General features: G+C 42.7%; 1 protein-coding gene across 1 annotated transcript in view; it reads left to right on the top strand.

Moving 5' to 3' along the window:
• Nucleotides 1–14,769, top strand: part of LOC122758930 (RNA binding protein fox-1 homolog 1-like) — a 319,477-nt gene that overhangs the window by 176,861 nt on the left and 127,847 nt on the right. Inside the window, exon 6 of the mRNA XM_044013335.1 lies at nt 4,290–4,352. Within this exon, the coding sequence (XP_043869270.1) occupies nt 4,331–4,352 (22 nt within the window). The 5' untranslated portion in view covers nt 4,290–4,330. The remainder of the gene's footprint in view (nt 1–4,289; nt 4,353–14,769) is intronic.

Genomic DNA, 14,769 nt, shown 5'->3' with positions numbered 1-14,769 from the left:
ACAAGGTTTGCTTATATGTTTACGTCATTCTCTCCCACCTTTTCCTTGATAATAGACATCATTTACAAACCTCGTATGATACAATACATATATATATACATATATATGTTTATTTTTCCTGTTGAAATTAAGGATCTGCAGATCTGCTGCAGTGTTGACATGAAAGGTTTTTTTTTGTTTTTTAGAAACTACAGTTTATGTTTTCTTTGGACACAAAGGCTGTGAAAGGAAGAGGCACTTATTTTCATCATCTTCCTCCTCTTTCCTGAAAAGCAGAATCAATTTCCCTCCTTCTGTCCCACCGTTAGTGACCTCTCTCCTTTTCTTTCTGGCCTGCTTCCCTCTCTCCTCTTTACTCTTTTCTCTATCCCTGTACCTTCTGTTTCAATTTCATCTTTCCCAACATCTTACTGTGCTCACCTTTCCTTATTTCCTCCCCTTTTTCATTCGCCCTGTCTTGTGTGACTCCCCCCCCACACCCTATCCATTCACTCTTCATATAATCATTTACCATTCATTTAGGAGATTTACCACACCTCTCTGCAAAATGGCATTTTCACTTTTGCTCTACAACTTTCCCTATCTCTGCTTTTCGCCTCCTTTCCCCCATCTCTCCCTCTATCTCTTCTTTTCTGGCTCAGTGTGATAGGACACAGGAGGCTGCTGTAATTTGATTGGAGGTATTAAAGTTGATTTGATTAACCACGGGCCAAATTACTGGCTGCTTAATGGAATCAGGCCCAGTCACCTGCCAGGGGCCCCTAGTCGAGGTGCTCAGCCCTGACACACACACACACACACACACACCTCTTGCCTTGAGCTGATCACTATTTCATAAGTAGAAGTTGATCAGACAAAGTGGCGATGCCGTAAAAGCCGGTGGGTCATCACATCGCATCACATCCTTCCACTCAGTGATATCTGACAGTAATTTCCTGTGGCCATGGGGGTCAGCGTGAGTCACCGCTGCTTTAATCCCGCCCCAACCTTCCACTCTAAATGTTATTTATCCTCCTGCTATTCATTAGAGTCAGCAGCAGCAACAAGAGGCGAAGAGATGCTTTTAATTACACTGATGACAGATGAGGTTTTTACAGAGTGCAGACACAGTGGTAACTAGTTTCAGACCACTACATCCAGATGATATTGGATTCCTGATACACATCAGATTTTAGCCAAGGGACTGTATTTATATGTTATAATAATCAATCTGCTGTCGTCATAGTGGGCTTATTACAGAAAATATTACTTCATAGCGCCGCCGCCACTTGAGCAAAAGCAGATTCCGCAATTGTAGCACATAGAAATCATATGACCTGAAAATATCTTTACAACCGTCGGCCTCACTTGGATAGACGAGCGTCGTAAAGTTTTTTACACAACACACACCCAGTGTACACACGACCGGGTCTCAGGTGATCTGATCACAAGTCGACGGCTCTAAGTGTGTTGGTTCACACCTGGCATTAAAATGCATCCCCGCATGGGTCTCCAGGGGCCACTTGTGATGGGCTCTCACTCCTCGCTCTATATGCAAATAAACACATAGATGTATCATTTGTGTTTGCAACAACCAAGGGGGCTGTTTTCAGCCAGTCTGACTATGACGGACTGGTCCATTGTCAACATGTCGTGTATGTGCGTGACACAGAGGAGGGGCTGGGTGAATTGATGCAGTCTGCACAGCTCTACGATCCTAAAAGATATTTATTCATTAGATATAATAATAATAATTAAAAAAAAAAAGCAATTGTCAAAAAGACAAAAAGGTGTGAGGTGTGAGTGTGTGTGTGTATAGCCCTGTGATGGACCCTATGTCAGCTGGGATTGGCACCAGCGCCCCCCCACGACCCTCATGTGGAGGATAAAGCGGTAGAAAATGAAATAGTATGAGACGTATCCGATGTACACATACCTTTGTGTTCATACCGCTAAAAGGCTGAACACTTCTGAACCCAAACAGGAACTCGACGTGTCTTGAGTGTGTTCGTCAGAGCCGCAGAGCTTCGTATTGGCTGCACATGTGGCTCAACCTGCTTCCCACTGGCTCAATGGGAGGTGCCATATGCGGCATTTTTAACTTATGTGCCAAATTACATCACGCCTTGTGCTTATTTTTGCTGTTTACACACAGCACACAGTTCCTCCCCCTGGGTCCCAGGCCCGGTTCATACTGAAAGTGTTCCTCCCTCCTCTGGTGAATGCAGTGTCTCCGTGCTCTGTCGTCTGCCTGCTGTATTTCCCCAGCTTCCATAATGAAAGTCAGGAAGAAACCATAAGTACTTCTTCATGTAAGCCAGTAAAAATGTCTTCACTCTCGACCACCAATATCATCTCCGTGTGTGTGTGTGTGTGTGTGTGTGTTTTAAGGGAGATAAATACATCTGGTGTGGACGTTTAGTCTATATTTGGTAAATGATGTGTTCACATGTCTGCTGTTGCTCAGAGTCGAGGGGAAGATGTAGAGGATATTATGCGTTCTGGTGACAGCTAATTATCTGTTTGCTATTGTTGTGCTGAATGAACTCTATCATTATTGAGAATGGATTCATTAATGTTTCGCGCTTGCTCTCGTTTTCCTTTGGTCATCTGAATCTATATCGTCTTTTTTTTGCTGTGTTTTTCCTCACTCTTCTCATCCCTGAACCCCTTTTTGTTCCTCTTCACGTTTATTGCTGTTTATTTGCTCCGCTCTCCTCTCTTTTCTGCTCTATTCTGTTCTCCTCTCCTGTCTTAAGTGTTGCACTGATCTTTCGTTTTTCACGTTGAAGCTTTTTTTATTATTATTTCCAAACATGAAAATAAAACTGAACCTGTATTTCTTCTCTTCCAAGTAATCTCTGACACACACACACACACACATATCGGAGGGATTAGGACTATAGATCAGATTGATGCCAACCATTTAAGAGATGCTCACATACACTTGCCTCCATCCTTTGCTTGCCGCATGCATTTTTAATCAGAATAGGCCTCGCTCCAACATTACACCCCATTAATTACCATAATACGGCAGAGAGCAGTCGGAGGTGCTGCCCCGCCCCCATCCCACAAGCACCAACAAGCGCCGTTGTCACAGCTGCTGTTTGGCTACAGGAGTTCTCCTAAAAAGTCATTTTTCATTTCTCCATCTTTCTTTTCTTCGTGTTTCTCGGGGCTGTGTGCCGGGAGTGCAGCTCTGTCACTGTTTGTTTGTGTGTGTGTGTGTGTGTGTGTGTGTGTGTGTGTGTGTGTGTGTGTGTGGACACACAGTATATCATGACAGTGCTGCTGCAGCACCAGATGTTAATGAAACATCCTGATTCAGCCTGTCACTGTGGTCACTGATGGGCAAAATGAAATATCATTTCCATCATAACACCATTTTTGAAATATTAACTCAAGCCACTGTGGCTGCGGATGAATCTTAACAAGAAACCAAGACCGTCTCAGGTTCTATTCAAATGTTTTTTATGTATTTGTATGCTCTGTAATATCCTCGGCTGCACGCTGCCGTTCTGACGTCCTCTTCTGCTTCAACATAAATTATATGTGCTAATTATATGTGCAACTTGTAATCGTGTAAACAAATAAACCGCTTTAACAGAAGCATTTATTCAGGCTGATATACTGTACACAACTCTCACTTTAACAATAATACTTCAATAACTGCATTTATACATTCTACCTTTCACAACAGCCTTTACAATGCGCTTCACAAACGACAAGTTCCGCAACTTGAAGTTTACAACCAAAGACAACAAGTGACGGGATGAGAGAATATGATCACGCTTATGAGATGTATTTATTTTATCTCACTGCACGAGTCAGACCATGAAAACACTTAATTCCAATGAGCTAAATGAGAAGTCGTAAAAGCAGAATCACTCTTTGAAGAGCATTAACATGAGACTCATTTTGAGTCTTACTCTGCTACTCAAACATTATTATCATCATCATTATTATTATAATTATTATCATTATTATTATTATTATTGTTGCTGTTGTTGTTGTTAAAGGAAAATGTGCCCTCTCTTTGCTCATTTTGGAACTTGACTGTACAAGTTCTCTGGCAAATGCAATTCAATCTGAATTGTCTGACGGCACGCTTGTAAAATCACTGGTGTGAAACATCAGATGTGGAACATGTGTATCTTTCTTCTGTCGTATCTCTTCCTCCCTCTCTCTCTCTCTCTCTCTCCCTCTTCCTCTCTCTCTGGACTTGTTTGCTTCAAACAGCCCCTGCTTGATGTCAAAATATGTTTGTGATGGCTAACCTTTTTCCTCTCTTTTCTCTGCTCGTCTAACAGGGCAGCACAGAGGTCCCTTTTTTCAGACCATTCGGCTGTACATGGAGACCCCCAGTTGGGCAGGTCAGTGATTGTGTGTGTGTGTGTGTTTGTGTGTACCTCTTGTTTTGTTTCAGACAATCACGCACAACAGCACCACGTGTGTGTGAATGTCTGTTCCAACATCCAGTGGGTTTACTGATGCATGTACAGACATCAGCTATCCAGGGGTGTGTGTGTGTGTGTGTGTGTAGAGGGAGAATGTGCTGACTGCAGTGCTTTGGTTCTGGGCATGCCCATTAGAAGTGGCTATAAATCCTGAGCGCAGTGCTCTCACTGTGTCAGCAGTCCAGCCAATGAATGGATATTAAATGCCACAAAAAGTCTCTTTAATTCTGCCTGTGTCTGTCTGTCTGTCTGTCTGTCTGTCTGTCTGTCTGTCTGTCATCCACAGCTGAGGTCGCGGTATCTATTGTTCTGCATTGGCGTCAGTGAAATATTATTTACACTTTGTCACATTTTGCATCCTTATCCTGACACGTCGACTCGTTCGCGGTCCCCGCGTCATCATAATAACAGGAAAGATGATAAAATCCGGGCGAGTTTGAGGAAGAAAAAAGGTCTCGATTGCTCTCAGATGTGAAGCATTTAGTAGCAGTTGTTGGACAGCAGAAACAACAGAATGCTCAAACGTCCACTATTAACGCGTTGGCTGATTGGCTGAGACCGAGCCTTGTGCTGAATGAACTTTGTGCAGTAGCTTTTGGATCTTAAACGCAAAGTGTTTTGCTGTTATGTTTCCCAGTTTCCACTGCGTGCATGGTGTGTTTTAGTGCAGACTCGTAAATGCTGGCTGTAAATGCTCCTCCTAATGTTACCCTGCACACTCCCTGCAACTCTGCGCTCACTTCCGAACCTCCGTGCAGCTTGATCATAAAAAATGTATTATTATTTCGATTAAATTTGAGCTTCTGAAGTGTGACCCTGGCTGTAGGTGTGGCCATCTGTCCTCCTGGCACATCAATACCAATCTAATAGCAGGGGGAAAGATCAATCACAACCAGCTTAGATCTGTGGACATATACACAGCCCATGTGGCTCCTCTGCAGCCTCTGCAACAATCCACTGAGTAAAATCCATTGTTTTTGCGTCACACTGGGCTTAGCACAGTCCATGCTACACATTTTTTGTTGTTGTTGTTATTTTGTTTTGCCAGAGCGTTACACAGAAGACAAAAGAGACGAGGCATTAGGAAGCTGCATTCTGAATTTATTTGGACATCAAATTAAAAACGTGTATTAAATTGTCATTAGAAAACAGACTATGATCTGAGCGTCATAGATTAAAAAACACCATGCAGCATACTCACGAGCAGAAATTAATCAACGTATGTGACAAAGGAGTGACAGGAATTTATAATATGCGTGCACACACACACACACACACGCACACTTCCTCCTCCCTCTTCATAATATCAATTACAGCTTGTCCTGGTTCAGCCTCTATCAGTGTTCGTCAACAGGCCTCCAGGCCCAATCAAGGCTCTGCAGCCCAATTACAATGTCATGGCTGCTAATTGGAAAGTTAAAAGGGGCTCATTGTTGGAGAAAGTTGCAGGGCCTTTGAAGCTCCACAGTGAGATCTGTGTTCGTGACGCACAGCGAGAGCTTTTGTGTTTGATGTGTGGAGATGCACTGGCAACTCTTAACCCTTTAACACCGAGCACACTCTGCCTCACCGTGATTACGCGACAGTTTGGAAAGGAAATCCAGCCGTTACTGAAAGCTGAGAAGTTGCAACGTCGGTCGGTTATTACGGTAATTTCACTTACGCTGTTGCAAGAAGCCGGCGAATCAGCGTCTTTGACACCAGACAAAGACTCAAACAAATGTTATTATAAATATGTTTTGTCATTTTTTTAAATAGTTAATACACTGTTTTAACATGCATTAAATTGTTAGTAACTGCCAGATAGTGAAAGTTATTCTGGAAGAATTGTCAAAAATCACTGTTTCTGAGGACATTTTTCTGGCACATTTGGGGTTAAAATAAGCAGGGCATTTTGAGTCTTGGGTGTTCATACCTTCTATGTTTTAATAGATTAGTCTTTCATTTATCTTTCTTTTGTGGTTGTATAGCCTTACACAGAAATGAACTCAGCTGTTTTGCTTCAAAGGAATATCTGGGCATGTTCTACGGTGAAAAAATAGAAATTGTGACAAAAAAAGTAAAGTAAAATAAAGTTGTATCGGTCAGCTGCTTATGCTCCACGGTCCCTTTTGTCTCTGCACTTTCCGTGTTTTGTCTGTGGAGGCTGCTATGTGCCTCCTTCAGCATATTCATTTCCCCATTAGAGAGAAGCTTCACCCAGAGGGTGGAGTTTGCCTCCAGGCTCTAACAACCACTTTATTTGTATCTTTTATTTGTATTTGTATTTTTCATTTATTTATTTATTCATTGCCTTTTTTTTTTCTTTTTGCGTTGAATGTTGACATACATGCAGAGCATTTTTTTCCAAATATAAGTCTGGTTGTCTATAACTAATTGTAAACCAGGTGAATGAGCATGTTGTTACTACAGCAGCTCCACAGTCAAAAAACGCCTCTCTGGAAACAAAAACAACAACAACAACAACAATGCCAGTCGTCTCCACAGATTAATAGTAATACCCTTTCTATATGCTAAAGCCTTTAGCTCTGTGGTGCCTCTCCTGTACCTCTCTGCCACCCTGTAAAGCTTCATGAAGCCTGTCTTCTCAAAATTATCCAATTAAGTTAAGGGTTCTTGCTGCCCAGAGGTTAATGGAAGCTCTTGTTCCCCTAGTTGGGGAATTAATCTCACTCCTGTGGTTATTTTACATATATCACATGCTGTATTTGCCGTCAGATGGAGACAGACGGGCGAGCTGTGCCGCCCACACGAGTCACAACAATCAGCACGATGACTATTGACTGATGATTGATCCTCGGACACACAAACTAATTCAAACTGTACCTGTGACACTGATTGCTCCGCGCTGATCGCCCTGTGCTGACTTGTGGAATTCGACCCCGTAGTCATTTGTTAATGTTAGTGAAGCTGTAAGAGTTTGTTTCCTCCTCGTTAAAAATTAAAGCGTGGCCTTAATGGTGATGGCGCAAAGCAACCGGTGCGCCGTTAAATCCCAACCTTACATTATTAACACAGATGCACTGGAGCGTCCTAAACAGGGGAGACTGTTGTGGTGATTTTTTTTTCCTTAAAGAAATTCATAATTCCACAAAAGATATGCGCAGACGTGAGGTACCGCGAGGGGTGAAATGTCTCACACACAAACCGTGATCAGTGTGGATTCATTAGCTTTTATCGCGGAGACGCGCGCACACACGCACACAGACGGAAAGAGCTCGGGGGGGTGTAAATGACAAAGGTTTGCTTTGTATTTTTAAGTGATGTCCAGTGTCTCTGAGCTGCTTTTAACACTCCCAGAAAGGCCATTACAATTAAAGGAGTGCTGGCTAGAACGGAGGGGAAATGGAGAAGAGTGTGATGAGAGTAAAAGAGGAATGTCAGCACAAAGACTGGCAGAGATGCTTTTAGCCTCACTCTACCGGAGTAATGTCCAATTACTGCTCCGTTTGAAGCCGCTGCTTCACACTGTCATCAGTGCACAAGCACCGGGTTATGGCCTCTGCAATAGGCCGATTGTCAGCTGTCATGGATCACAATCAAGCAGCGAGTCCTCAGGCCATCCGGAGGAGCAGGGCATTTCACATTGAATATTCATGTTGTTTTACTGGTTGTAATAGCCCGGAGAACTCTCAGGCAATGAATTTCAAACATCACTGTGAATAAATCCTCCCTCCACATGTTCAAGATAAGCTCGGCAGCGTTTTTCCAAACGCTCCGCATTACATTCTTGTGAACGGTGCACTTCAGATATATACAGTACATATGCGTATCTGTCCGGAGGTTACTGACATCCATGTGTTGTTTCTCCTCCTCTGACTATGACCAGCAGGTGGTACCAGACATTTAACTTTCTTGTCTCCGCTGCTTTTCTGCAAGAGTGGTGCATCAGCTGTTGTGAAAAAAGGAACGTCTTGGAAACATGTGTGAGCAGAGAATCGGTGTCATTTCCGCTGCTTTTGATAGAAATGACGACACACTGCCTCCTCGTTTGCAGTTAATGGTTTTTGGCCCCTTGTCTTTCCATCTCTCCATGTTAATCAGTAATCAGGATCAATTACAAATACTTTTCTGCATATTTGCTTGAAAAGGTCCCCCATGAATACTTGTTCAAAACAGCTTTCTTTTATACAGTTGTGCTTTCACTGTTTTAGCCGTTTTTCTGGTTCGAGCAATCAAAGTAATTGCACAGATCTTGGACCCTGCCAGTCACGTAACTCAGTCACACTTTGTGTTTAGATCGTAAAGTTCCCAGAAAACAAAATGCAGCCATCAGTGATGGGAGGTTCAGGGAGATCAGCAGAGAAAAGTTATTGCGATCGATAAATAAATGAATAAAAACTCAACACACTGAGGTAAAACCAATGACTGTGTATAAGATGGATGACACACGGCACCTGGTTTGCTCGCTTGAACCCGTGACATGCATATACACCCTTCCCCTCCCTTTCACATTTAATCTGCCCTGTCAATAAAATAAAATAAAATAGAATAAAATCAAACGTGACATTAGTGACTGACAGCTGAGATTCACTTACAGTCCGGTCTCGGATCAGCTCTAGCACCAGGATGCAAGATATTATAGTATTCTGATTTCTTCACGTCACTTATTCCAATGAACCAAAACACTAAGCCGATTTAAAATGGGATCACATGAAAAGTGCATGCACAGTCATGGATAAAACAACAACCCTTCCAAAATCAGAGATATAAATAAAATCCATCCATTAATAAAAATGAAGTCATCAGTCATCTGGTGGCATGTGATTTTTCTTGCGTTACATTTCCCAGTTCATTATGTTCAGACACAGTCGGTCACTCCGAGACACTCCTTACCTGTTCACTTACCAGCAGCAGGATGGGGACATAAGTGTGTGTGTGTGTGTGTGTGTGTTTGTGTGTGTGTGTGTATATCACCACAGTCATGAAAAAAGAACCAAATAAAGACCAAATTATTTAAAACAATATTCAGTTTGTTATGTTCAACAGCTGTTGTCACATCTTCGGGTCAGACACTTCCATCGTCCCCCGTCTCCTCTGCAACCCACCCTTTCTGTGCCCCTCTCTCTCTTTTTATTCTCTCATTCATCATGTTGACAACAGCACAGCTACTTTTGTGAAATGGAGAAAAATGTTTAAGTCAGCTTTTCTCTGTCTCCTCCCTCCCTCCCTCCATCCCTCTTGGCCATCTAGTGTGTGTGTGTGTGTGTGTGAGAGAGAGAGAGAGAGGGAGAGAGAGAGAGAGAGGGAGAGAGAGAGCAGGGCAGACGGGAGTAATTTCTGCTCAGTGGAAAGCACTTTGCATATGACACCCGTATGGGATTCGGCTGCAGATGCAGAGTTGCCGGTTATTAGTGAATTGCTTCACATTTGCTGCCTTAAACTGCACATGGAGAGAACTATGGAGCGCACACACACACACACAATACACCACTGTGTGTGTGTACTATACTTATATCCCCCAACTTATATCAGAGAGAAACGGAAGAAGGCATTATGTCTCACAAGCTCATGCACGCACACACACACACACACACAGTGTGATTTTCATCTCCTTCCTCTCCTCACTTGTCACATCCACTTAGCCCTAATTTGGTGTAAATTCCTCTCCTATTTTTGGGGGGAAAGACATAGGAGTGTGTGTGTGTGTGTGTGTTCCTTTTGATATGGCACTCGTCCCTTTAAGTTCTGTGTGTGCGCGTACAGTAAATGCCTGTGCGTGAACGTACTGTATGTGATAATATGACTTTAATGAAAGAAGTGTCGCCTATCTGATAAAATGTCGAGTGGGGCTTTAATGGAGGCATGATTGTGCCCTGGGATTGAATCCTTGGATATCAATTGGGATGCTCTCCCCTCCGATTGGCTGACGTCTAACAGGCGCCGATATTAAACAGACGTCCTCTGTTATAGCTGTTGATTTGAGATGCGGCTTCGAGACGCCTCTCATGGAATTATGCTAGCGTGTTTGCTTGCATTACATCTTTATTTGTGTCCTTTGCATGCAGGTCAGTGCACATATAGCTGAAATGGGATGGCTTGTCTCATCGTATTATACACTTAAAACCTCTTTAAGATGAATATAATGTACTGTACACGTGCAGAAAGCTTGTTTTATTTCAATAATGGTTATTTGCAACTCTTTTTTAGGTAAATACAAATAAGACGCTGTGCTTCCAACGGGGTGTACTTAAAGAAAAAAATTATAATTGTGTACAGGCGTTTGCAAACAATGTATTTTGTCATTTGGTTTAACGACTTGTGGGAACTGTTGTTAAAAAAAAAAATACATCTATAAATACGAACAGCTGTAGCCCGGTGAATTTAGCACACCTTACTTTTCATGAGCCTCTTGATCCAAATACAGGAGGTTACCACTCAGAGCTAAATTATTCATACCCATGGAAGATAAACTTTTAGAGCAGTCCAGTGAAACTGATGTGATGCAATCAGCTTAATTCACTGGAGAAGGATTGCCACTCTGCGGGTTGTATTGAACTGCGAGGAAAAAAAAAAAAAGCAGTCCATTTGTGATGAAGAAACAATGCCATGTTTGTGCCACTCTGACTTATGTTGTCTTTAGAGCATCATTACTCCTGTGGGGTTTAGAGTGGAGGCATTTTTTTTGTCTGTAAAACCCTGAGAACTAGCACTTTCCGTCCTTGTTCATCTGTATGAACCCCTCGCTCCGGTCGATAAACTAAAGTTTGAGCTGGGGAAAAAAAAGAAAGATGTAAAACCTCACTCATAGTCAGAGCGGGGAGGTGTTGCCGGTCAACAGAATGGAACACACAGGTAATCAACCACCGTCGATGCCATTGTCCATGCAGCAAACCTAATATATCTTTAAAATTGTTCACTCACTGGTCATTTTTGATGATGATTTCTTTGTAGGTGTGTGATTTTTAGTAGTAGTATGATTAATATAAGTGTGTGTGTGTGTGAAGGCTACACCTGATTAGGTCCTCCTCCACTTCCTCCTCAGTCATGTTGATAAGGCTTTTGTTGGGACTCCTTAATCTTCATTAAAGACTGAAGTGAAGGTGAGGGGGGAAACTTAGCCAAGTGAGGACGACAATTAAAATTTTAACTGTGAGATAAGGCCCTATCTGGGACTCCCACCTTTCTGCTCCACTCTTGGACCACTCGGACGGCGTAAGAGGTTGTGGAGGTAATATATGCTCTTAGCTGCTGGAGATGGACTGTGAGGAGACAGGCTGAAATACATTGTGTCTCATTTTCTGGCTGCCCTGATAGTGGTGGGCAGCCCTTGAGCAATGCCACTGCCAGCATCATTACCTTTTTAATTATGCCTCCATGTAGAAGGCCCAGTATAACAGCTCAAGAGAAAGATCGCTTTAATAAATGTCAGACAGGATCCTTATCGGATCCTTTATCCTTATTAAAAATTCAGGCATAACACACAGAGGCTGATTGCTTAGTTTGTGATTCTGGATTAGCTGGCTAATCAAAAATCTGTGGACTCCTCTGCTGTCGTAGGGCCTGATGACAGTGTGCACAAATGAGCGCGTTAAACGCTTGGTTTTGTATCTGGGTGGGATGATTTGGAGGCTGAATGAGCTGCCCATCTGCTCATTCTCTCCCCGACACGCCACACCACACCACGCTGTAGATGTTCAGTAACACACAGTCAACTCCTCAGAAACAATAGGGCATCAGCGCTGATTTTCTTGTTTGTTTTTATATTGATTTGTATTTGTTTAAATCCACACCTTGCACTTCTTGTCCCTGCGCGTTAATCAGGACAGTGGGCCTCCTGTTTCTGTGACAGTGCTGTGATGGCCAATTAGCTTTGTTTATTCAGAGCCTCGGGATCTCCCTCTCCACCTGGTTGTGGGTAAGTGTGGGGTGCGCTGACTTTTAATTCATTCCCAAATTGCGTGTTTTGGAAGGAGTGAGGGGTGGTGATGCATCAGCAGCCACGTTTGGGAACACGTGGGTCAGGGAGAGCGGGTCGGTGGAGAGGCCGCACATTAGATGGGTTTTACTGACACGGGGGAGGAGGATGCCATGTTTCTGCTTACCTCCTCTGAGAGAGGGAACTAAGTTGTGAATGGGGAGGGGGGGGGCAGAGATGATGGGTGGCAGTTGTGCCAAACCTTTTGAGAAATGAGTTCAAATTATTAACAAAGTGTGAGACTCTTTGTATTATAAATGCAAAGTTGCTGAAGCCAGCCATTTCCTCCGCAGTGCTGCTCTCCTGTGACATCAATCTCCCCGTAGTTGTTATGGCCTCTCTTCTCTTTTTCCTAAAGCTCATTTTAGATTAATTACAATCACACTGCCAACATTTCCATAGCCTTATTTGACTCCGCCATTCATGGTATAGTCGGCCAGTATATTATGGAAGCCGGGATGTGGGAGACGGTCACCATGGTAACAGCAAGTGAAATTTATAGTACATGGTAAATGGAGGAATCAGTTTCCTCTGCGACGGCTTTGCATTTTACACCGCATTTCCTCCAGCACACCTGATTTCAAAGTCCAAAGTTGATCCGACGAGCAGAAAGCGAGAAGATTGAAATGCGGATATCTGAGTGTTTCTTTTACAGAGCGACCGCAGCGCCATAAAACCCACAAACGGAAGAAAGCGTCAGAAGGAAATGAATAAATCCCCCTCTGTTTGCCCATTTTATGTCTTCACCGACACGTTTTCTTTTTCTCATGTTTACATGCACAGAGATTTGTCCGAGCGTCCATGTCTTGACGACGCTGAGCTCACACGTGATCAGTCCATCCTTCTCTCTGTAAGCCCATGTGGTGAAAGTGTGTCACTGTAGCATGACTGCACACATCAGCAAAATTAAAGAACTGCTTAATAACTAATACGCAACCCCCAATACCCATCCTCACCCCCCCCCTTCAATAATTGATGATGACAAATTACTCCAGGAGCTAGTTAGATCAACAGGAAATTAGTATTTATTGGAATACAGGCCTTTAGAAAAGGTCATATTGAATATTTGCTCAACCTCTAGTCTTTCATGCAACACTCTTTCATGGTTATGTAAAAGGCTTTAATGGAAAGTCTATTGTCCAATACAGTCGACATCTGAACAGTGAGGAAGTAGAGGAGGCGATGGGAGGAGAGGACAGCTGAGTCTGAAAGACACTGTAGGGAATGCTGAGGTGTGCTTAATGTCGACCAAATGATGCAGTTTTTTCTATTTATTCATTTTTAATTATCCTGCCCAGAGAAACAGAGAGATGGAAAAGACATGTGACTGCAGGTCACTCAGATGATGATTATTATGTCTCATCTGACAAGTCCAGATTTTTGTGATTCTCCAACAGGGAAAACATTTGTTTTGAGTGAAACCCACTTCGATGGTTGTATGAAAACATGCACTGCACTCTCATTTGATATTTGAATATTACATTGGTTGTCTTTTTAAACACCTTAACTGGGATGGATAGAAAAGGACATTGGTTTAACAGTATCTGGTTAAGCTAATGTTGCATATCTTTTTCATCGCGTTTTATTGTCCGAGAATGTAAAATAACACGGCTTCAATTTCCTGCCGCGCCGTTGTTTGTAAAGTGTAAATATCAACGTAAACATTCCTGGTATAGCTTTCAGTCTCACTTTGGTCTCTCCTTTAATCAGCAGCCTGTTAATTAGCTCTCAGTATGCTAATATAGCCGGGGCCTTTCTCTCTCCCACTTGTTATGCTAACCTATTAGCTCATATTAGCATCAGGACTAATTAGGCGCAGCTCACCCCCAGTGGAGCAGCCAAGTCAGCTTCACTTGCAGTTTTCTACAACTGTTCTGTGGTACACGCTGTAACATGTTGTTCAGTGTTGTTTGTCTTTGACCAGTGGAGGAAAGCTAGCTATGAATATTGTCATTAAACTTCAACAGTTTTTTTAAATGTCACCCTGGTTAAATATTTCATATTATTGCTATGGACATTTTTCTTACGTTAATGGGCATCTGCTGTTGGTTTTGGGTACATATCCTTTGAGGAACATTAGTGTGTGCGTTTTTCAGTCTGAGACAACGTGTTGAACACGACATCATAAACTGTTTTATTGTGCAAAAACTCTTTAATTTCCTGTCTTTTTGGTCTCCTTCTCCTGTTTATACACATGTGTGTTATGAGGATGTAATAGCACATGTGCTGCATTTGTGCCGCTTTGTTTGACACTGTTAGTGTTTATTTTTTTATACAAACCTCATCCTCACACATAGTAAATGATGGACTTTTTTCTTGCATCCTCAGTGTTGATTATAATCCGTGTGAAATCACATCACAAACCGAACCAAAACGGAACGGCACAAAATACGTCTACCCTTTGTTCCCTGGTGC

The sequence above is a fragment of the Solea senegalensis genome, linkage group LG18 (genome assembly GCF_019176455.1).
Source record: "Solea senegalensis isolate Sse05_10M linkage group LG18, IFAPA_SoseM_1, whole genome shotgun sequence".
NCBI lineage: Eukaryota > Metazoa > Chordata > Actinopteri > Pleuronectiformes > Soleidae > Solea > Solea senegalensis.
Note: the sequence above shows the minus strand (reverse complement) of the source record. Positions and strands in the feature narration are given on the sequence as shown.